General features: G+C 61.2%; 2 protein-coding genes across 3 annotated transcripts in view; one reads left to right on the plus strand and one right to left on the minus strand.

The window, feature by feature from the left end:
• Positions 1–22,898, minus strand: part of LOC105467844 (coronin 7) — a 79,610-nt gene that overhangs the window by 23,417 nt on the left and 33,295 nt on the right. The window contains 6 exon segments of the mRNA XM_071083684.1: positions 305–613; positions 800–892; positions 978–1,087; positions 1,090–1,122; positions 1,205–1,262; positions 1,694–1,748. Coding sequence (XP_070939785.1) covers positions 305–613; positions 800–892; positions 978–1,087; positions 1,090–1,122; positions 1,205–1,262; positions 1,694–1,748 — 658 coding nt within the window.
• On the plus strand, positions 8,032–21,405 carry LOC105467843 (vasorin). Of its 2 annotated transcripts, none has more exons than XM_011717599.3 (2): positions 8,032–8,193; positions 17,209–21,405. In XM_011717599.3, exon 2 carries the CDS (start codon positions 17,316–17,318, stop codon positions 19,335–19,337), a length of 2,022 nt encoding a protein of 673 aa, XP_011715901.1. In that variant the 5' UTR covers positions 8,032–8,193; positions 17,209–17,315; the 3' UTR covers positions 19,338–21,405. The 2 variants fall into 2 exon arrangements, with proteins under 2 accessions (XP_011715901.1, XP_011715902.1); XM_011717600.2 differs by having other exon boundaries at positions 8,048–8,193; positions 17,307–21,405.

The following is a 22,898-nucleotide window of genomic DNA, read 5'->3' on the forward strand; positions in this document are numbered from 1 at the left end:
TACCTGGGAGGAGGAGGTTGCAGTGAGCCGATGTCACACCATTGCACTCCAGCCTAGATGACAGGGTGAGACTCATCTCAAAAAAACAAAAACAAAAACAAAACTTAGGCCAGGTGCAGTGGCTCACGCTTGTAATCCCGGCACTTTGGGAGGCCAAGGCGGGTGGATCACCTGAGGTCAGGAGTTCAAGACCAGCCTGACCAACATGGAGAAACTCAGTCTCTACTAAAAATACAAAATTAGCCAGGCGTGGTGACGCATGCCTGTAATCCCAGCTACTCGGGAGGCTAAGGCAGGAGAATCACTTGAACCTGGGAGGCGGAGGTTGCAGTGAGCCGAGATCGCGCCATTGCACTCTAGCTTGGGTGACAGAGTGAGACTCTGTCTCAAAAAGAAAAAGGCCGTTGGGCCAGTGAACACTCAGGGCAGCCACTGCGGTGTCGCTGAGGGAGGATGGGGTGACCCTGGTACTTACACTTGCGTCTACATCACCCACGGGTGTCTCCATCACTGCAGGCTGGGCTGTGTCAGGGAGGGGCTCCATAGAGGGCACCAGACGGGAAGTGAAGCTGGGTGGGGGCCGGCAGGCAGGGTTGAGGCTGACCTTCTGCACCTGCATGGAGGCCAGCAGTAGGGTGATAGGGGCATGGGCTGCCCGGTCAGGAGGGCCCCCATGGGAGGGTCGACTAGGTAGGGATGGGGGGCACCCAGCAGGCCAGACTGAGTTGGCACACAGCCACACAGGGGGCTTCCTGGAGCTTGGGGAGGCCAGGAGAGGTGAGCCAGGCCCTGGTCCTACCTGCTGGTTGTCCCCAGCCCACCAGCTGTGGGGGTCGGTGGCAGGCACACAGCCGGCAGTGTCCGGGAACAGGTCCTCGTGGAACTCCACAGACTGGCCGCAGACAAGCAGGCAGCCGGTGAGGCCCAGGCCCCCCGACTCCCCAGCCCCCGCAGCCCCTCGCCCAGGTCCCTCTCACCTTGCGGGGCACGTGGTAGCCGATGGGCACGATGGCTGTGTCACTCAGCTGCAGGACACGGAGTACCTCACAGCTCATGACAGCTAGCGCCTGCCGGGGCACAAGGGCGGCCCCCGCAGCACGCTCTCCAGGACACACTGGGTCACTGTTGAGGACACCACAGGGAACAGGCAGGATGGATGGGGGAGTGGAGGGTAGGGGAGAGGGATCGAGGAAGCAAGGCTTACCTGGGCTCAGCGCCGGCTGCTGCGGGACCACCTCGTAACAGTACAGCTGCCTCTCGCCCTGAAATGAGTCTGAACTGAGCCCCGTTTGCTGACTCTACCCCTGGGGAGGGCCCAGCGCTGGCACCAGCTCCTCCACAGGTCCCCAAGGACCTGAGCCACAGAATCACGGTGGCTGGAGATGGGGCTCCCCACATGCTGGGCGCTGAGCTGAGCCCTAGGCTGACTCTACCTCACTTGCCCAGCCTTGTTGCACACGGAGTGAGCACCGGGGGTGTACGTCAGTATTTATGGAGTGCTGACTGTGTGCTGACACCGCTCTATTCTCGGCCTTGTTCTCAGGAAGGCCAGTGTTCTAGGAGAGCTACAGTCACCTCGGCTGCACAGGGGAAGACACAGAGGCCCTGTTCTAGTTCCTCCTCTTTCTCGGGAAAGGCCAGGGGCTGGACTCCAGGGTGTGGATGTAGGTGGGAGCCCCAGCTTCTCACTCACCTTTCCTGCCAGGACCAGGAGCCCAGAGTCAGGGTCCAGCAGAGGCATGAGACACCTGGGGAAGAGAAGGCAGGATGGCGGATCGGGGCAGTGGGAGGGCTGCCAGCTTCATGACCCCATGTAGGAGCCCAGGACAGGCACCACAGTGACTGGGAGCCACTTGGCCATCCAGCCATGTTCAGCCTGGTCCCCAGGAACCCCCTCCTCTCCCTGAGCTTCCCACATGCCCAACACACGCCCACACCCCAGCTGCTCCTCCCCTGGCCCTCCACCTGCACACCTGCGTCACTCCAGGACTGGAGTGGGCACAGGGGAACTTGGGCCCGATCTCAGCCCCAGCTCTTCCTCCAAGAAGACCCCACACGCATTCTGTCCCCCTCCCACCTCCGACAGCCCAGACATCAGGCCAGTATTGCCAGGGAAGGTGGAGAGGTGATGCCAGAGGCAAGGAGACCCCCGTCCCCACTCGGCACTGCCTGTGGACGGGCAGCATCCAGGAGCAGTGCAGACAGCCCTGCAGTTCCGAATCTGCACTAAGGTTTGGGGCCCTCTACTCAGTTACCCCACGTTTCCTGGGCCTCAATGATATCTTGGAAGCTCAGAGACCCCTCCACGCTGAGTTAAAGTTCCTGTGTCCAAATCTGAGCCAGGTGCCCGGGAGAAGGGGCTCCTTCGGCCGCTAGGCTTCTCTGCCCACCCCAGGCCTGCCACCCCGGCTGATCCCGCCAGCAGGATGCTTCCAGGCCTTCTCTGGCCTCGAGGCGGGAGCAGGACGGGGTGGAGGCTGGGAATAGAGTGGGCAGGCTGGAAGCCCCCAGAGCCCCTGCCACTCTATGTCCAGCTCAGCCTTGGCCAACTGTCTGGCACTGGCCGGGGCTTTATGCCTCCCTCCCGGGGCCCTTCAGAGACCCCTGCACAGCCCCTCAGCCCTGTGAGAGCTGCTTCCCACTCCAGGGCCTTCTGAGGGGAGCGGGGGCCTGGAAGGACTCTGACAGATGCCTTCCTGTGTTTCTTGCTCCTGATCTTGGCTTTTTTTTTTTTTTTTTTTTTTTTTTTTTTTTTTTTTTTTAGAAACAGGGTCTCCCTCTGTTACCCAGGCTGGAGTGCAGTGGCACAATCATTGCTCACTGCAGTCTCAACCTCCTGGGCTCAAGCAATGCTCCCACTCAGCCTCCAGAGTGGCTGGGACTATGGGTGTGCACCACCATGCCTGGCTATTTTTACCTCTATTTTTGTAGAAACAAGGTCTCACTATGTTCCCGAGGCTGGTCTCAAACTCCTGGCCTCAAGTGATCCTCCCAAAGTGCCAGGATTATAGGCATGAACCACTGCACTTGGTCTTGGTTTCTTGTTTCTGGGACCTGCAGGTCTGGACCCCCCAACCCAGACACTGACACCCTCAAACAGAACCCTGTCCCCACTGTGTTTCCAGGGTCAGAGGTCACCCAGCTGTGGCAGCTGCCTCTATCCCTCACTCCGGTGACAAAGGGCCCAGCCCCCTCCACTGTCCACCCATCCCCTCCTGCCAGCCGACCACTAAGCAGCGCTGCCCACCTCCCCTCCCCCACCTTCCAGGAGCCACAGAGTGGCTGGGAAGCTGGGTGGGGCCCTGGGTGTCTCCATGACTTCCTGGAGTGCCTTCGGCTGGTCACCTGTGAGTAACACAGGCCCCTAATTACTGAGGGCCCAGCAGGGTGAGCCGGGCTCAGCAATGCCCTTTGCAACCCGGCCTGATCACTGCTTGTGGTGGCGAAGGGCAGGGGACCAAGGTGGTGCATGGCCTGGAGTGCCCTCCAGACTGACACTGGCTCCATTGGGGCAGAAGCAAGTCCCTCCAGCAGCTTTGACAGGGCTTTCACTCATTCATTCGTTCACAGTCATTCACTCCTTTGATGAGCCAGTCTGTGCCTGGTCCTCGGCTCGACCTGCATGTAGGTATGCCCAGAGATGAGTGTAACAGACCCTGCCTCTGTCCTCAAGGTGCTCACAGCCTAGCACAAGAGGCAGACAGACACAATCCCATAGACAAACACGTGAAGGGAAGGTTCACCGAGGACACACAGTGACAGAACAGGGGGACTGGGCCTCAGCAGCAGGGGAGAGGGTGTTCCCTGCGATCCCAAGATCATGCAGAAATCAAACACCTCACAGGAAGAGAGTTTCAGAGAGAACACAGCCTGTGCAAAGGTCCTGTGGCATTGGGTTCATGGCCTGTTTAAGGAACAAGATGGACAATGTGCCTGGCAGCCTGGAGAGTGTGGGTGGGGGCTGAGGCTCAGGATGGGCAGGTGGAGGCTAGACGGGAAGGGGCCTGGTGCATGTGGGGAGGGGGAGTTCTGCCTCCAGTGGACGAGCAATGAAAAGGTAACAGTGCATTTCAAGCAAAAGAGGCTAGGCCGGGCACAGTGGCTCATGTCTGTGATTCCAGCACTTTGGGAGGCTGAGGTGGGAGGATTACTTGAGCCTAGTAGGTCAATACTGTGACCAGCCTGGGCACCATCATTAGACCGTGGCTCTTCAAAAAATTAAAAAATTAAAAAATTAGCCAAGTATGCTGGCTCACATCTATAATCCCAGCACTTTGGGAGGCCGAGGCAGGTGGGTCACTGGAGGTCAGGAGTTTGAGACCAGCCGGGCCACATGATGAAACCTTGGCTCTACTAAAAATACAAAAGTTGGCCAGGTGTGGTAGTGTGCATCTGTAATCCCAGCTACTTGGGAGGCTCAGGCAGGAGAACCGCTTGAACCTGGGAGGTGGAGTTTTCAGTGAGCCGAGATGGCACCAATGCATTCTAGCCTGAGTGACAGAGTGAGACTCCATCTCAAAAAACAAAATTAAATGTTAGCCTGGTGTGGTAGTGCACACCTGTGGTCCCAGCTGCTAGGGAGGCTGAGGCAGGAGGGTCACTTGAGCCCAGGAGTTTGAGGCTGCAGTGAGTCAAGATCACATTACTGGCTGGGCATGGTGGCTTACACCTGTAATCCCAGCACTTTGGGAGGCCGAGGCGGGTGGATCACTTTAGGTCAGGAGTTTGAGACCAGCCTAGCCAACACGGTGAAAACTCATCTCTACTAAAAATGCAAAAATGAGCTGAGTATGGTGGCATGCACCTGTAATCCTAGCTACTCAGGAGGCTGGGGCAGGAGAATCACTTGAACCCAGGAGGCAGAGGTTGCAGTGAGCGGAGACTGCACCACTGCACTCCAGCCTCGGCCGCAGAGTGAGATTGCATCTCAAAAAAAAAAAAAAAAAAAAAAAAATCGCATCACCCTGCTCCAGCTTGGGCAACACAGGAAAACCTTGTCTCAAAAAATAAAAATAGAAAGAGGATAGGACCAAACTGGCACTGAGCAGGGATCACATTGGCTGCTGGGGGCACAGGCTGGGAAGAGTGGAAACAAGTCCCAGCACAGAAGCTGAGGGCAAGTAGGCTGGGCAGGTCTCCTGTGGCCCCTCTGCTGCCCTTATGAGAAGGCGGAAACAGGCCAGGGACCACCTCATGGCATCAGAGGCTCACCTGTGCGCTGAGCCAACCGCCTGAGGAAGCCTAGTGCTCAGCCTCCCTCACCCCCGTTCCATCGTCCCAGCCAGCCAGTCACTGACTCAGGAGCTGGGACTGAGGGGGCAGGAAGTCAGGGAGGGCAGGGCTGGCTCCTCTGACAGGTCAGGCCAGTCTTCCTTGCCTCAGGCAGAGCCATCTGGACAACTCTGCCAGGCAGGGGCATCCTGTCTGCCATAGCACGGGCCAAGAAATGGGGTCACGGCACCCAGCCCCAAAGGTTGTCCAAGTGTTGGCATGGGCCTGACCCCAGGCCGTGTAAAGAGAGCTAAGTGGGGTCTAGGTCCGGAACATGGTACGTGAGCCCTGCCAGCTAGGCAGAGGGCCAGAGGTGGTAAGAGGTATTGTCGGCACCTCTCCTGCTGGAATCCGGGCCTGCCACTGGGAAGGGCTCTGACTCTGACCCAGGTCCTGGGTTCTGTCCCAGGCATCAAGTTATAGAAGGTCTAAAGCCCAGATCTGCCACTGTCCCTCAGCCAAGTCCCAGAAGCTAGAAGACAACCTCAGTACCAACTGGGAGGAACAAGCAGCTTCAGCCTCCAGATAAGCCCCACCAGCTCTCCCAGGACTCCTGTGATTAGCACAGAGGGGAAGCACCAGGGTGTGCTTGCTACAAAGAGCAGCTGCAAGGCTCCTCCTCTGTCCTCCCCTCCAGCCCATCCCTCCCCCTCAGGCCCCTTCCCACCAACCGAAACATTCTGCCATTGTGCCAGTTCAAAGCAGGCTGGGTCCCCTGGATCTGTCCCTACCACCCAGGTGGGAGAGTTAGGATCCTTCGACCCCACCCCCACTCCCATCCCCACACTCCCTAGCTCCCCCGCTGTGTGCAGGCTGCTGGTAACCAGGTTCTAAAGGCGGTGGCACCTTGAAGCCATACAAGGCAATGTTGGATAAACTGAGAGGGGACTCCTAAAAGCTTCCCTTGAGCCTCTGGGTAAGTGGGGACCTGTGTAAGACCAGGGCACAGGATTGGGGCAGGGGGTGAACACTAGGCAGATAGGGTCTCTCCATCTGCAAGAACCGGCCACAGAGGCGAGAAGCTTCAAGGCCATCAGGAGGTCCCGTTCCTTGAGGAAAGTCAGGTTGGAGGCTCTTGGAGCCCTCTTCACCCCTGACCCTGGGCATCTGTGGATGCTTCTGAGGGCTTCAGAGGACACAGGGCCAAGGGAAGAAGCAGGGAAACAGTTCGACAAGAGGCTGCACAGCACTGATTGGAAGCTGAGATGGTTCTGGGGCTGGGCAGGAAACTCAAGTGAGTGGACAGCTTGGCAGGAGGCAGCAAGGAGTGGTGGGGACTGGGGTGACCCATGAGCCTATGTTTTGGCAGAGGGAGCAACTGCCACTCAGCCACCGCTGAGAGTTCCTGTTCAATGCAAGCTGGGAAGCCCCATTTTAATATGAAACCACCTGATTTTTCAATGTTAGCAGTGCCTTCAAAGTTGTAAAAACTCCCATAAAGGCAGCACTAAACGCACCCAAGGGCCAGCCCCAACCCAGGAACAGAGATCCGCAGGCCATGCCCTAATCCATGTAGACTGAGAAACGTATGGGGTGTGGAGCCCCGCCAGCCCTGGAAAGGCACCCTGTGGAGAGAGCACCCTGTGGAGGGGAGGTCCAGAAGGTGACTGTCCCGGCCAGGCCCTACTTAGCCCTTGATGGCTAGACACAGAGGCCATCCTGCCTTCTGGAGATAACTGAGTCCTCCAGAGACTACGAAACCCTCCAGCTGCTGTGGCCCAGCCTCCCAGGGATAAGCCTTCAGGCCCCCCTAAGACTAGAGCTAGCCCAGCCAAGGGCCTTGGCCACAGGCCGGGCTGGAGGCGGTGTGGGTGTCCCAAGGCTCTCCGGAAGTCAGGAGCTGAGCTGGGCCCCCAAAGGCTCTGAAGCATGACTGACCACAAACGCGGAGGGGGAGGAGGGCAGAGTGTTTTCCTGGAATCCTCCAAGGCAGGGGATTTTTCTGGACTAGTCCAGCCCCTAGCACCCGCCCCTCCTGCCCCATCAAGGGCCACTGTCAACTGCAGCCCAGGTCCCACCCACCGACGGTGACCACCTCTATGCCTTCACATCTCAGGCTTGAAGCTGCCAGTAACTGTGGGGCCGTGGGCAGACCACCACTGCCCTCCCTGACACAGTCCCTTCCTCTCATAATATGGTGGGGAAGGGAGTCCAGGGCTGCTCACAACTCTGAAGGCTGCCGTGGCTAAGAGGACCCTGAGCTCAGATTTGGCATTGGAGTTTGTACTTAGGAGGCTCTTAAAAGGGCTTTGTGTGGGCTGCCAGGAGTTTTTTGAAATTGGATTAGCTACCAACAACAACACATTGAGAGATTTCACCTAAAAATCTGGATTTCCAGTTTCTCTTCAAAAATCCAAAGCTCTAGCTGGCCCGGGCTGGTCATGAGGATTCAGTCCTTACCAGACCCACTCCCACCATCCAGTCTTTCCAGGGCCGCAGAGGCCCTGGCGTGGACTTCTGGTAGTTGTCACCTGCCTGGCGCCTCATAGGCATCTGGCCTGTGACTCTTAGGATTCCTAAACAGTCTCTCGCTTTTTACACAAAAAGCAGGAACCTGCCCAGTGTCATCCGGCAAACCCACGACAGACAAGGTCTCCCGGCCCAGGTCCGGAGACCGCAGAGTGAGGGCCAGGCCAAGCCGGCCCACGAGCCCCTCGGTGGGGAAGGGGCGTGTCTCCATGCGGCTCCGCCCCGGCCAATGGGGAGAGGCCCCGCCCCCTGCCGCGGCGGGCCCGCTCCCCCGGGCTCTTAAGGCGCGACTGGCCTCCCCCGAGCCGACTCCGGAGCCCGAGCCCGGGGCGGGTGGAGGCGGACTCGAACGCGGTTGCCTCGGGACCCAGGACCCCGTCGGGCCCGACCAGCCGGGAAAGACTGAGGCCGCGGCCTGCCCCGCCCGGCTCCCTGCGCCGCCGCCGCCTCCCGGTGAGTTTCTGCCGGGCTGGGGGGCTGCGGGCGGGGACGGGGGCGCCAGGGCCAGGCTGTGCACACGCGCGGTTCACGCGCTAGGACCGCCGCCGCGCGCACACACGCACTCTCGGGACCGCGGTCTCAACCCCGCACGGTCACCCGGGCCGCCCGGCGGGCAGGCCCTGTGCGCTCCTTTCCCCGCCGTCCTGGGGCACCGACAGCCCCGCGGCCGGCCAGGGTGCGCGCCTGAGTGTGCGGTGAGCCCGGGAGGCTGCAAGCAGACAAAATAAACACCCCCTCCCATGCTTCCTTCTCCCACGGCTGGGCCCTCCGGCATGACCAGTTTTATGATTCAGACCCCTTTGAGGGGGGATAGCCAAGGCGTAGGCTTGGGTTACTTTTCCCTCCTGGGGTCCGGCAGTAGGTGCTGCTGTGCAGAAGGGCTGCCTGGGGTCCTCTGGATCCTTGTCACTCAAAGCACAGCTGGGGGCTACAGATATGCAGCCCTAGGGAGGGGCGGGGGGTGGCTGGTGGGCGTCTGATGCCCATCCCTCCAGGTGGGGGATGGACCTGTACTGGCCAGGGCCCTTAGTGCTCCGGGTCTCAGGGTGCCGGGTCTCTGCCTCTGCCAGGGAAGGGGCTTTGCCTGGGCTGCAAACCCAGTGGCCTGGAGCCAGCCTAGTCCTTTGTGTCCCTGGGCTGGCAGTGCTGGGGCCTGAGGACTGCCGAGGTCCCCTGTGGACACTGGCAGGCCAGCCGATTGGTGCCAACCATTCTGCCTCTCCCCCGTTCGTTAACGATTGCCACACCAGGGTCACTGACCGCCTCTCCTGCTGTGGCCCAGGGGTGGAGTGTGCAGGGTGGAAGGAAGAGGTCCTGGGGGTCTAGGTGTCCCCCTGCCTGCCTTTTGCACCAAGGACAGGTGAGGCTCTGAAGAGAGGCAGCGGGACCTAGAGCCCCCTTCCTTGGGCTGAGAGCTTCCAGGGCTGGGGACTGGATAAAATCTCCAAGGTCCCTTCACACTAGACTGTACTTTGGGTGTTGAGGGCATAGAGGGGTGACCGGGCTGGGACCTTCCAAGCAGGGTCCATTAGGGCCAGTCCAGTGGGCAGCAAAGTCCAGGATGGGCCTAGCTATTGACAAAAACCCAACAGAGCTGGGGCAGGCAGGTGGGGGATGGGGAGCAGTCCCCTGAGTTTACTCTCTTCTCCCAGGGGAGTTGGCCTGGAGCTTCTGTAAACAGAGTGTCAGAGGCAGGAAGAGGCTCTGGTGATGAGCAGCCCAGCTGGATCCCCTCCAGACCATTATCTAGCCTCCCCTGGGCCTGGGGAGGGAGGATGCGCACACGCATGCCAGCCTGGGGGCCGGGCACTGCCTGTCCCACCCCCATCTCCTGCGCATTGGAACAGCTGTCCTGATACCTGTGGGTCCGGAGGGTCAGATGGAGATGGAGGTGGGGCTGCGGGCTGGGGTCCCAGGGCATTTGCCATCCATGGCACCTCTCTCCATATTCTGGGAATGGGAGAAGGGGATTCAGCATAAGGAGCCTCTCAGACACTGCCCAGACCTGTGCTTAACCAAGGAAGGCCCCTCTGGCAGGCAGCCCAGGGGCCAGGGAGATGGCAAGGGAGATGCCCTAGGCAGGAGATGGGTCCGTGGCTCCTAGCTCCCATTACTGTCACCCCCACCGACAGCCCCGGGGGAGCTGGGATAAGTCCCAAGTAAAGAGAATTAAGTCCTTGCCTGGACTTATAAGTGGATCCTAACACTACACTGGGCAGCCTCTGGGAACAAGAAAGCAGGGCCCTGCTGAGCCCCAGAGGGAGCTCCCACCTCAGCAGCCCAGACAGCCAGTCCTGCCAGTGGAACAGAGGTGTGCAGAGGGGAGGCTGCCCACAGAGCCATCCCTGACCACTGGATAGCCCTGAGCTCACGGGAGGGCAGCAAGGCCACCTAACTCTGTTAGTGACCTCTCCTGGACCCCCCATCAGCTGCCCTTAGAGTCCCCTCCCTGAGCTGGGGAGCCCAAGGCTCTGTGCTGCCAAGAAAACCAGCTCCCCTCACTGCTGTGGAATTTGCGTGAGTTCTTGGAGCAGGGGGAGGGTGCACGTGTGTGTGTGTGTGTGTGTGTCTGCAGGAGCACTGCCCAGTGGGTGTGTGTCTAGTGTGGGCGTGTCTGCGTGCGCGTGACTGCAGCAGGGCTGTGTATTTGGGGGTGGGCGGGGGTGTTTGGGGGAGCCTGCTTGCACCAGGAGAGGCAGGGCCTCAGCCTCCTTCCTTTTATCGGTTTCCACATTCCAGAGTCAGCCGGATCGCTTTCCCTCCGCGCTGGGCCGCCGGCCTCCCCCGCTTTTCCTCATTCCAGCCTCCCTGGGTGTGAGGAGGCTGGAGGAGGCTCCCTCGGGCCACCTCGGTTTTTGGGGGGGGTTGGGGGCGGGCCAGGGGCCAATTATTCTCCAAGGTTGGGGACGGCCCCCACCAGACTCCTCGTGGGGAATGCAATAAGGCTCTGACATTCCTCAGGGGCTGCCTGAGAGATTTAATTAAGGAGGGAGGAGGGAGCCAGCCTGCACCGGGAAGGGGCTGGGGCGGCCGCTGGGGCCCCTGCTGGCCCTGGGCCCCGAGCCCGGCTGGGCATTGAGAGCAATGCGGGGGCTGGGTTGTGGTTCAGTGGCCAGGTCCTGTTCTGCCTCTCTTAGTCCATCCCGCCTGCTGACTGATCAGCTCACAGACCCCAGGGGCGCCATTTCTGCCACGGGTTGGCCAAGAACCCTGGGTGACTGGGGGGGTTCAGCATGGGGAACTTGAGAAAGGCAAGACCCCCTTCCAGGGCCACTTCCTTCTCAGATCCCCAGGCCCAGGAAGCTTAGGGCTGGCGGCCTTCCTTGGTAACTAAGGTGTTCTTCTGGCAAGTTCAGGGTGAATTGCAGGTTAGGGCCTTACTAGATGGGTGCTTGCCCCTGGGTGGGGACCGGGCAGTGAGGAGGCCCCGTGTTGAGGCCCAGCCCTGGTGGCATCACACCTGCCGCGTGCCGACAGTGGCATCTGGACTGGCCCATTTCTAGTTGGGCTGCAGACACCACACAGCTCTCAGGGCCACAGGTGTCCTCCCTGACAGGTTGCACCTCTTGTGACTGAGATGGCACGTCCCACTGCCCCAGGGACTCACTTGAGCTGGGGCCTGGCCTTAGTCACTGGTCTCCCTGCCCTGGGCTAACAGGTCTGGCAGCTGCCAAGTCACCCACGGTGCCACTGAAGGCACCCACCTGGGGCCGGGCCAGCCTCCTGGGTGGAGGGAGGAGGGAAGGCCCTGTGCCTGCTCCTCTCCCAGCCCTGCCAGCTGGTCCACACCTGCTCCGGGATCCAGAGCCCCTCCCTGCACAGGAAGACAAGCTGACATCCTGACAGTCTCCTTTGCTATCCTCTGCCCTGGTGTTCTGAACCCTGGCTGTGCAGAGGACTCGCTCAAGGAGCTTCTCCAAAATACAGCTCTGCCTGGGTCTCACCCCTAAAAATTCTTTTTTTTTTTAATTTTTTATTTTTTTATTTTTGAGACGGAGTCTGGCTCTGTCGCCCAGGCTGGAGTGCAGTGGCTGGATCTCAGCTCACTGCAAGCTCCGCCTCCCGGGTTTGCGCCATTCTCCTGCCTCAGCCTCCCGAGTAGCTGGGACTACAGGCGCCCGCCACCTCGCCCGGCTAGTTTTTTGTATTTTTTTAGTAGAGACGGGGTTTCTCCGTGTTAGCCAGGATGGTCTCGATCTCCTGACCTCGTGATCCACCCGTCTCGGCCTCCCAAAGTGCTGGGATTACAGGCTTGAGCCACCGCGCCTGGCCTCTTTTTTTTTTTTTTTTTTTTTTGAGACGTAGTCTCACTCTGTCCCCCAGGCGGGAGTGCAGTGGCGCAATCTTGGCTCACTGCAAGCTCCGCCTCCCAAGTAGCTGGGACTACAGGCGCCTGCCACCACACCCGGCTAATTTTTTTGTATTTTTAGTAGAGACAGGGTTTCACCACGTTAGCCAGGATGGTCTCCCTCTGCTGACCTCGTGATCCTCCCACCTCGGCCTCCCAAAGTGCTGGCATTACAGACATGAGCCACCATGCTCGGCAGAAATTCTTGTTTAATTGGCCTGGGGGTGGGGCCCCAGCATGGAGGTTTTTTGAAAGCTTCCTGGTTGATTCTGATGTGCAGCCCCGGGGCAAAGCCCTGGCGTCACAGGTGGGAGATGTTAGCCCAGAGAGGGGAGCGTGCTTGGGTGAGGTCACAAAGCGTGCTGAGTGCCTGACCGAGCTCCTGGCTGTGGCATTATCTGTGGAATGAAGAGCGCCAGCTTGGGGTGGTGGATGGAGTAAGAGGCTGACACCAGTGTGGACCCCCGCTCAATCACCAGCCAGGGGTCCCCGTGCCTATAGGGAGGGCCTACCTGCCACAGTCCCTGAGGAACTCGAGGCCCAGCCCTCTCTGCCCTTTCTGTGAGGGCCCAAGACCCCTGACCTCTTTGCCCTGCCCTTGGGACTGCTGTGTCCCAAGGAAGGGGAGACGGGGCGGACCCAGCCGGGCCCTGAGCCTCCTCGGACACGTCAGCGAAACTGGAGCCAGCCGTCCTGGCCGCCGGCACAGTCCCGCCTGCCTGGGGGGGTTGGCAGACTCCCGGGGCTGGGCTGCTGCCAGGCCTTGCCGGCCACACAGAGCCTCGGCGGGCCAGCATGGGGAGCGGGGGCCCGGAGTCTCAGGGTCAGACCTGCAGCGCCTGTCCTGCACCCACTCTGAAGCATCCGGCACACAAGGGGCGTGCTGGCCTCAGACTGTCTGTCTGTCTGTCCAAGCCTGTCCCCTACTCAGCAGGCACACCGCCTGCCCCAGGATCACTAAGATGAGCTCACCAGGGGCTGATGTGCTTGCCAGATGCCTGGGTCCCACCCCAGCCATGCTATCCCCTCGCCCGTCCCCGCCTGACCCTGGGCGTGTGTGGTGTACCCCAGGGGGTGGGTGTCCCCCTGGGAGATGAGATACAAGTGCCTTGTCCTCCTTACTCATAGGGCCCCTCCCTGAAGTCCTGTGCTGAAGGGGACTGCCAAAGGACAGATCACCCACCACATGCCCCCTTCCAGAACCGGAGATACCCCACCCCCGCCCCCAGGCCCCAGGGTGAAGGGCAGCCTTGGTGTGGGGACGTCCGATCTGTATAAAGCTGGCCTGAAACCCTCTCCCTTAGTAGTACCCGCGCCCGGGGGGCAGGCAGGGTTCTGCGTTTATGAGTAACGCCCTCTGCAGTGAATGTTTACCGACCACTTAGCATGTGCCCCGAGCACAAACCAAGTCACCCCAGACACAGGCGCCACGAGCAGTCCCCACTGCACGATGGGGGCTGACGTGGGGGCCGTGGCTGGGCTGTGGACCCTATCGCCCTATGCCAGCTACCGTGCCAAGGAGGGGGCAAGGCCGGCAGCAGCACTCAGCAAGGCTGAGGAACTTGGGTGGAGGAGGGACACCCCAGACCCTCGCTGTCATCTTCCCACCCCCCAACATCCCTGAATCCCAGGGCTGCCTCCGGAACACCACCTGCCCTGGGCAGAGGAAAAGGTCTCACCTCCCTGCCTGACTACTGGATCAAATATCAAAGCTCAGGTCCTGGGATCACTGGTGGGAGGGCGGGTGGGCGGCGGCAAACACAGTGTGACCTGTAGACAGCCCCCAGCCCAGGGCCCACACCAAGCACACGCCCAGACCCCAGGCGGGCGGGACAGCTCCCAGAACTTGTTAAAAGAACTTCCGCATTTGAAAACAAACAGGACAACAGAAAATGACAACTCCAGAGGGTGAGGGGGCAGGGCTGCTTGCACCAACTCCAGAGGTGAGAAACTGAGGCCCACAGTTGAGAAAGGAACTCTGGCCTCTGTCCCCTGCCACCCCGCCACCGTCCCCTCCACGGTCAGCCTTCCCCCACTGGGTTCCTCTCGGGGCTGGCTGATGGGTTCCTCAGTGCCAGGAGCCCCTGGCGGCGCCCTCAGAGCTGCCAGCCTGTAGCTTACAAACTCTGGGGTTTTCCAAAGCTCCAGCGCTGCCTCCTCCCTCCTCCCTTTGCTGTGGGGGTATAATTGGGGCTCAGGCAAAAGCTCACCGCACGTTTTACGGGGCTGGGAAGCAGGCTGGCTGCTACCTGCTGGGTGGTCAGCCCAGGACCCCAGCCCACAGTCCTGACCCAGACCCCTGTCCTGCTGACAAGGACGCACACTCCACAGCTCACAACCTGTCAGCCAGAAAGCCACCCTGTGGCCAGATGGACCCACAGCATCCCCTCCCCCTTCACAACCTTGCTGATTAAAGACCCAACAGTGCAGGGAGAAGAGCACCTCCCAGTATGTACCCCTAAGAGCTGGCCTGCACACCTGGCCTCGCAGGGCTGAGGACTCCACATGCAGCCCCCACTGCAGCCCTGAAGTGTCCCAGATACTCAGATGAAGAAACCGAGGTGTGAGAGCAAAGTCACTGTCTGTGGCCTCGCAGCATGGACACCTCTGAGCCCAGGGCTGCCTGTCTGGAGTGAGAGCTTTTGACTGTGACCTTAAATGAGGCCCAAGGGGAGCTGAGGCCACAGTGGTGGCCAGGCTGGCCACGTGGAGGGTCTCTTCCCACCCTGGAACCTGGCTGCACCCTTCGTGACCCTGGCCTGGCCCCGCTGGGAGGACTAATTCAGGCAGAGGTGGCCTCACCCCCCACATGGACATGGGGTGGGTGGGGGTCACTCACAGCCCACATCTGGAGGCCAGGCCGCACCCGCCGTCCTCTGAGTCAGTGAGGGTGGAGCGGGTCCCACAAGGGAGGAGAAGGCTGGGGGTGTGGCCCCAGGGCCTTAGGTCATCAGACACGAGCCCCCCTGGGGTGGTACTGGCCGGGCCAGGGACACATGCTCGGGGTTCAGGGTGCTAACTTCTTCCAGTGCTCAGTGCCAGGCCCTCCTGGGCTGTTCACTCGGCAGAGGTGAGCTAAGCGGGCCTGGAGACACCTATGGCAAAGGCAGGCCGGGTCTCACCTTAGGGAGGTGAGGGGGCACACGACAGCAAGGGGCACACCGCTAGGTCGGGGAGGCTTAGCCTGTTGGCCTCTGAAGGGCGCTTGTTGTCGCTAACTGACTAGGGGCTCAGGGTCGGTGGCTTCTAGGGGAGACACTCTGACAGTGCGATACTACAGGTGGGCAGGGCCTGCGTGGGCCAAACCCTGGGACAAGGGCTCCTTCCTTTACCTCGAGCTACCTACAGACCTCAGTGGCCACCTCACCAGTGATTTGTCTAATCTGTCCTGGGATCACCTGCTCCTCCTCCTTACATTCCAGAAACCCACGTACCTGGGGGAGAGGGAGCCCCATGGATGGGTTCCCCCAGCCTGGGGCAGTGGGGTGGAGTGCAGGCTGGGTGGGGGTCATGTTCCCTGGACTACCTGCACGGTCCGTGTGGGGGAAGGGGAAGCCCAGGCTCCAGCACAAAGGGCTCTTGTGTGAGCTGTAGGCACCACTGGGCAGGATGCTTCCTGGGGATGGGCTGGCACCCCGTATGAGGCTCATGGACTCTAGGGGTGCCAAGGTGGGGAGGGCTGCTCCTGGGGACAGCCCCAGTGGTCTCCCCAGGAGTCTAGGTGATGGGGGCCAGCCACAGACCTGCCTGACTTGGGCAGTGCAGCTAAGATCTGGAGCCTGGAGTGGCTGGTGGGAGCCCCCGCCCCCAGGGCATCTGGAGGGCATGCACCCGTCACAGGCGGCTGTTGCACACCTGAGCTCTGGCTCGGACTTGCTGGCACTGCAATGGCAGCGAGTCCCTGCACCTCCATGAGCCCTGCTTTCTTCTGTCTGCCCTGATGTGGCTGCTGGGGGGCTACCTGAGGTGATGGTAAACACTTAGTGTTCCTTAGTCCTTCCCACTTAGCTGGCATGTGGGAAGGAGTTGCACCACCACTGCCGAGGGGATGGCTGCTGCTCATCTTTCTTGGTGCCCAGCCCAGGGCAGACCCCAAGAAACAGTAGATGAAGCTGGGGGCGGTGGCTCACGCCTGTAATCTCAGCACTTTTGGAGGCTGAGGTGGGCAGATACCTGACGTCGGGAGTTTGAGACCAGCCTGACCAACATGGCGAAACTCCGTCACTACTAAAAAAAATACAAAAATTAGCCGAGCTTGGTGGCTGGCACCTGTAGTCCCAGCTACATGGGAGGCTGAGGCATGAGAATTACTTGAACCTGGGAGGCGGAGGTTGCAGTGAGCTGAGATGACGCCACTGCACTCCAGCCTGGGCGACAGAGCGAAACTCCATCTCAAAAAAATAGATACAGTAGATGAATGACTCTGCAGAGTTTTCCCAGGCCTGGCACTGCCCCTGGGGCTGCCATGTAGCCAGTGTCCCCACCTGAGCCCTGTGGCCCCCAGCTCCAGCTGTGTCACCAGCCTCAGCTCCCCGCCTCCCTCCCTCACAGGGGACACGTACCAATGCCTGTGACCTCTGCCCCTCCTCCAGGAACCTTCCCGCCGGCCACTTCCTGGCGGCCCACAGCCCCCAGCCTAAGCAGGTCTGACTGCCCAAGTGGAAAAACACGGATCCCATAGTTTCCATGTGAAGTCTTCCCGCTACAGTCCCTCCTCCAAGGAGGGCGGGACACGGAGCGTGGCAGCAGGAGCCGGGGACCAGGGCAGCCAGCTTCTCTGCTTACACACCCACCCAGCTGCCTGCCTGCCCCCTCTTCCAGACCCTGTAGGGAGGAGCTGCCGCTCCAAGTCCCATGATTCTCGATTCTCTCTTTCCCTGTCCACCTCTGAGGCAGGGGATGGGGGAACCTACCTAGGCAGAGGCAGGAGGGTCTGAGGTTCAGGAGGAAGTGGTGCATGGTCACTGCACATTCAGTGGACGTCAGGCCCCATGATGACCTCTATGTGCACTGAATGTAACGACAAGGTCACACAGTGAGGAACTGACGGGGCTGGGACAGAACCTGGTTCAGGGGCACTGACGACCTGACTCATAACTATTGGGTTCTCTTGCATTTAGGGGCAGGAGCAGTGAATTCCCTCTGGCCCTTCCTGGCGTGGCTGCCCTCTAGGCCTCTCACTCACGGTCTTCTGTCTCTGCCTCCTCTCTGCTCCCAGGGACAGAAGATGTGCTCCAGGGTCCCTCTGCTACTGCCCCTGCTCCTGCTCCTGGCCCTGAGGCCCGGGGTGCAGGGCTGCCCATCCGGCTGCCAGTGCAGCCAGCCACAGACAGTCTTCTGCACTGCCCGCCAGGGGACCACGGTGCCCCGAGACGTGCCACCCAACACGGTGGGGCTGTACATCTTTGAGAACGGCATCACCACGCTCGACACAGGCAGCTTTGCCGGCCTGCCGAGCCTGCAGCTCCTGGACCTGTCACAGAACCAGATTGCCAGCCTGCCCAGCGGGGTCTTCCAGCCACTCGCCAACCTCAGCAACTTGGACCTGACAGCCAACAGGCTGCATGAAATCACCAATGAGACTTTCCATGGCCTGCGGCGCCTCGAGCGCCTCTACCTGGGCAAGAACCGCATCCGCCACATCCAACCTGGTGCCTTCGACACGCTCGACCGCCTCCTGGAGCTCAAGCTGCAGGACAACGAGCTGAGGGCACTGCCCCCGCTGCGCCTGCCCCGCCTGCTGCTGCTGGACCTCAGCCACAACAGCCTCCTGGCCCTGGAGCCCGGCATCCTGGACACTGCCAACGTGGAGGCGCTGCGGCTGGCCGGTCTGGGGCTGCAGCAGCTGGACGAGGGGCTCTTCAGCCGCTTGCGCAACCTCCACGACCTGGATGTGTCTGACAACCAGCTGGAGCGAGTGCCACCTGTGATCCGAGGCCTCCGGGGCCTGACGCGCCTGCGGCTAGCCGGCAACACCCGCATCGCCCAGCTGCGGCCCGAGGACCTGGCCGGCCTGGCTGCCCTGCAGGAGCTGGACCTGAGCAACCTAAGCCTGCAGGCCCTGCCTAGCGACCTCTTGGGCCTCTTCCCCCGCCTGCGGCTGCTGGCAGCTGCCCGCAACCCCTTCAACTGTGTGTGCCCCCTGAGCTGGTTTGGCCCCTGGGTGCGCGAGAGCCACGTCACACTGGCCAGCCCTGAAGAGACACGCTGCCACTTCCCGCCCAAGAATGCTGGCCGACTGCTCCTGGAGCTTGACTACGCCGACTTTGGCTGCCCAGCCACCACTACCACGGCCGCAGTGCCCACCACGAGGCCCATGGTGCGGGAGCCTACACTGTTGTCTTCTAGCTTGGCTCCTACCTGGCTTAGCCCCACAGAGCCGGCCACTGAGGCCCCCAGCCTGCCCTCCACTGCCCCACCTACTATAGGGCCTGTCCCCCAGCCCCAGGACTGCCCACCGTCCACCTGCCTCAATGGGGGCACATGCCACCTGGAAGCACGGCACCACCTGGCATGCTTGTGCCCTGAGGGCTTCACGGGCCTGTACTGTGAGAGCCAGATGGGGCAGGGGACACAGCCCAGCCCTACACCAGCCACGCCGAGGCCACCACGGCCCCTGACCCTGGGCATCGAGCCGGTGAGCCCCACCTCCCTGCGTGTGGGGCTGCAGCGCTACCTCCAGGGGAGCTCTGTGCAGCTCAGGAGCCTCCGCCTCACCTACCGCAACCTATCGGGCCCTGATAAGCGTCTGGTGACGCTGCGGCTGCCCGCCTCGCTCACTGAGTACACGGTCACCCAGCTGCGGCCCAATGCCACTTACTCCATCTGTGTCATGCCTTTGGGGCCCGGGCGGGTGCCGGAGGGTGACGAGGCCTGCGGGGAGGCCCGCACACCCCCAGCCGTCCACTCCAACCACGCCCCAGTCACCCAGGCCCGCGAGGGCAACCTGCCACTCCTCATTGCGCCCGCCCTGGCCGCAGTGTTCCTGGCCGCGCTGGCTGCGGTGGGGACAGCCTACTGTGTGCGGCGGGGGCGGGCCGTGGCAGCAGTGGCTCAGGACAAAGGGCAGGTGGGGCCAGGGGCTGGGCCCCTGGAACTGGAGGGGGTGAAGGCCCCCTTGGAGCCAGGCCCAAAGGCAACAGAGGGCGGTGGAGAGGCCCTGCCCAGCGGGTCTGAGTGTGAGGTGCCACTCATGGGCTTCCCAGGGCCTGGCCTCCAGTCACCCCTCCACGCAAAGCCCTACATCTAAGCCAGGGAGAGACAGGGCAGCCGGGGCCAGGCTCTCAGCCAGTGAGATGGCCAGCCCCCTCCTGCTGCCACACCACGTAAGTTCTCAGTCCCAACCTCGGGGACGTGTGCAGACAGGGCTGTGTGACCACAGCTGGGTCCTGTCCCCTCTGGACCTTGTCTCCTCATCTGTGAGATGCCGTGGCCCAGCTGATGAGCCCTAATGTCCCCAGAACCGAGTGCCTATGAGGACGGCGTCCGCCCTGCCCTCTGCAACGTGCAGTCCCTCGGCACACCGGCCCTGCCATGTGCTGGTAACGCATGCCTGGGCCCTGCTGGGCTCTCCCACTCCAAGCAGACCCTGGGGGTCAGTGAAGGAAGCTCCCAGAAAGAGCAGAGGGAGAGCAGGTGGGCGACGGGGCTGTGTGACTCTAGCTTTGGCCCCAGGAAGCGAAGGAACAAAAGAAACTGGAAAGGAAGATGCTTTAGGAACATGTTCTGCTTTTTTAAAAAAATACATATATTTATAAGAGATCCTTTCCCATTTATTCTGGGAAGATGTTTTTCAAACTCAGAGACAAGGACTTTGGTTTTTGTAAGACAAACGATGATATGAAGGCCTTTTGTAAGAAAATAAAAGATGAAATGAAGTGTGTTTCTTGGGCTCAGCCCCAGGGTAGAAGGGCTGGATGGAGGGAGATCGAGGAGCAGCCCTTGCTATGGGGAGCTGGGGCCCTCAGTCAGCATCCCCTGGGCTTGGGCAGCCCTCCCAGGTGTCCTGATCTGGGTGCCATCCACCCTAGGCTTGAATAAGGTGAGGCTGGGCCCAGGTGGGGCAGGGCTGCCTCTGGCCTCGGACAAGGACGGGTCAGGAAGCCTCACCTTCCCCAGGCCCCGTCTTCTGCCAGCAGGAGCTCTGGCCCACGTGCGGCTGGGAGAGGCCTGTGGCAGATGTGGGGCCCGGTGAGGCCCTCCTGGGTTGGTCTGATGGGCAGTTCACTGCCTGCCTTCCTCTAAGGACAGGACCCTGGGCTCTCTCATTCCAGGCCTCATGGATGGTCCCGGGACCAGACAGGCTCCAGGACCTTCCCTACAGTGTCTCGGGAGAGCCAGGTTTGCATGGCCCAAGCCCCATGCCACCCCACTGCCCAGCATGGGTGCAGCAGGGAAATCCTGCTCCCTGCCTCCTGCTCCCGTTGCAGTGAGGGCTTTGTTGGGAGAGGAAGTGTGAATCATCAAAGGCAGGGACCCCATGGGTGGGGAGAAAGGAGCTGAGCCCCAGCTGGCAGGACAAGCTGGGAGACAGGAACAAAGGGCCCAGGCTGGCTTGCAGATGGTGCCAGGATTGGTGGCCTTGGGATGCCCCCTCAGCCCCTGCATTAGGGATGTGCCCAGGCTTTCCGGAAACCCTAGAAGTGGAAGCATTTTCCAGGAAGGCTGCATGCTGAGGTGGGGGCAGGGATGCTGAGTGCAGCTGTGGCCTGGACTGGGTGCAGGGAGCTTGGGGACAGTGATGGACACACAGCACCTTTTCCTGTTACCCTCAGTGGGAAGGAGGGGAGGGGAGGGGGCCCACTGGGCTGCTGCTGCAGGGGCACCCAGAACATGCTGGAGTGAGCCTCCTGCAGACCCCATGCCACTGTCCCACAGGTCATGGCCCCAGCCCCCAGCACTCAGCCTCACCCCTGGTGGGACAGAGTCAGCCAAGCCAGACCCAGGGAGCAGGCCCCGCGGCGCGGGTGTTGATGTCAGCGCCGAGTCAGGCCCAGCCACGCGAGGCTCTGGATTCAATTAGCGGCTGCTGAGGGCTCTGGCACAGGGAGGGAGGAGGCGGGCCATGGGTCATGGCGGGCAGTGGGTGGTGGCAGTGGGCCTGGGTGGGGCCCCTTCTTCCTGAGGCAGCAGTGGCAGCCCAGGTGGATTTCCTGTAGGCCTGGGTCCCATTAGGGGAGTGGCTGCGGCCAGGCCTGCCTCCCCCTTCTCGTGGCTGCCTTGTCAAAGGGGCCTTTGTGGGCCTGAGGCTGCCGCTGAACACGGTGGCTGCTGAAGAAATGTTCTCACTGCAAAGCAAACCTGGCCGAGTGGGACGGTGGTGGGGGGGCAGTCGGGGGGTGACAGGGCCCAAAGAAAGGAAGCCTTCCCAGGAACAGTGTCTGGAGTGTGCCATCAGATCAGGGCTTCAGGGAAGGGGAGAACCCAGCCAGGGGGTGGCCAAGCTGAGATGCAGCCTCGACCCGGGACAAGTCCCCTGACTCTAGGCCAGGGACCAGGGGCAGATGTGGGGGTGTGCGAGCCCCCATCACCAGGTGCTGACCGCAGCAGGCTCTGGGCCACGTGGGCGACACCTGCTCTTGTTTTATGCCCGGCGACCTCTTATATTGAAAAGGAGCGGCCACAGGGAGGGAAGACAGCGTGCTCACAGTAAGTGGAGACAGGACCCCAGTACCTGCTCCCCAGCCACGGATGGGGCTGCCGGCCATGCAGGAGGGCTTAGGGCCACTGTGAGCTACAGAAGCAACAGACCCTACATCTATGGGGTAGGGGGTGATACAGTTCGCCCAGCCCCCTCAAAGGTGTTCACACACTCATCCCCGCTCAGTTCACACCCAGAAGCATGGCACCCAAGACAGGTGTATCTTTGTGCCTCCCAGACCAAAGCATGAGATGTTCCTTCAGTGCAGGCTGCCGGTCCCTCTCATTATCCTCCCACCTCCACCTGGCATCAAGCATGGTGCCAGGCACACAAAGTGCTGGGCAGCCCTCCGTGGATGCTGCCTGAGCACAGACAGGACCTTGGTGTTTGAGGCTGGCCTGGCTCCCAGCCCCCGCTCCTCCTACTGTGGCCGGCTTCCCCTCAGATACTCCACGAATGTCACAGGGAGGGCATAGGTGGGACCACAGTGGAGGCCCCTGGGTGAGGATGAGGAGGAGACGGGGTGTGTGCATGAACCCTGGCCTCCTCTAGCTCTCATAGGGGCACACACTGTTCTGCCCAAGAAAAGATGGAAAATCTGTAAAACAGAACTCGAGGGTGGTGGAGTGGATGCAGTTGCCAACCTCCTGTGCCCATAGATGACACTCCAGACTTTCCATGCTCAGCCCAGATTCGCTCAGAGGTCCTGGCACCCCAGAGAGTCAGTGGGGGGCTCCAGTTTCCAGGATGCCTGGGGGTACAGGGGACCCGCCACCTCTCAGAACAGCTGGGGGGCTGGCACACATCCTTGGCATCCACCAGCTTCATGGGGGCTGGAGAGTCCCGGCTCCCTTGCCAAGGGTGCCAGGAAGGCAGAGCAGGGGCCAGGGCTCGGGGGCAGAGGGGAGAGAACCCTGGCCTGGCCACCCATCTGGGAGTGATTTGAGAAATTCCAGTCCTCACTGGTCCTTCGAGGCTATTCTTAACTGTGGTAATTACAGGGTCAGCCTCGGCCAGTGGCACCGTGAGGTCTGGGCATCATTAACTCCTCCAGAGGCCACACTGGGGCGGGGCAGGAGATGCTTGCAGGGGATGGGGACCCTGTCACTGGGGGCGGAGCCTGGAAGGCAGGAAGTGGTGGGTGGAAGTGACTGGTGCTGGGTCCCTTCA

This window comes from Macaca nemestrina, chromosome 18 (genome assembly GCF_043159975.1).
Source record: "Macaca nemestrina isolate mMacNem1 chromosome 18, mMacNem.hap1, whole genome shotgun sequence".
Classification (NCBI taxonomy): Eukaryota; Metazoa; Chordata; class Mammalia; order Primates; family Cercopithecidae; genus Macaca; species Macaca nemestrina.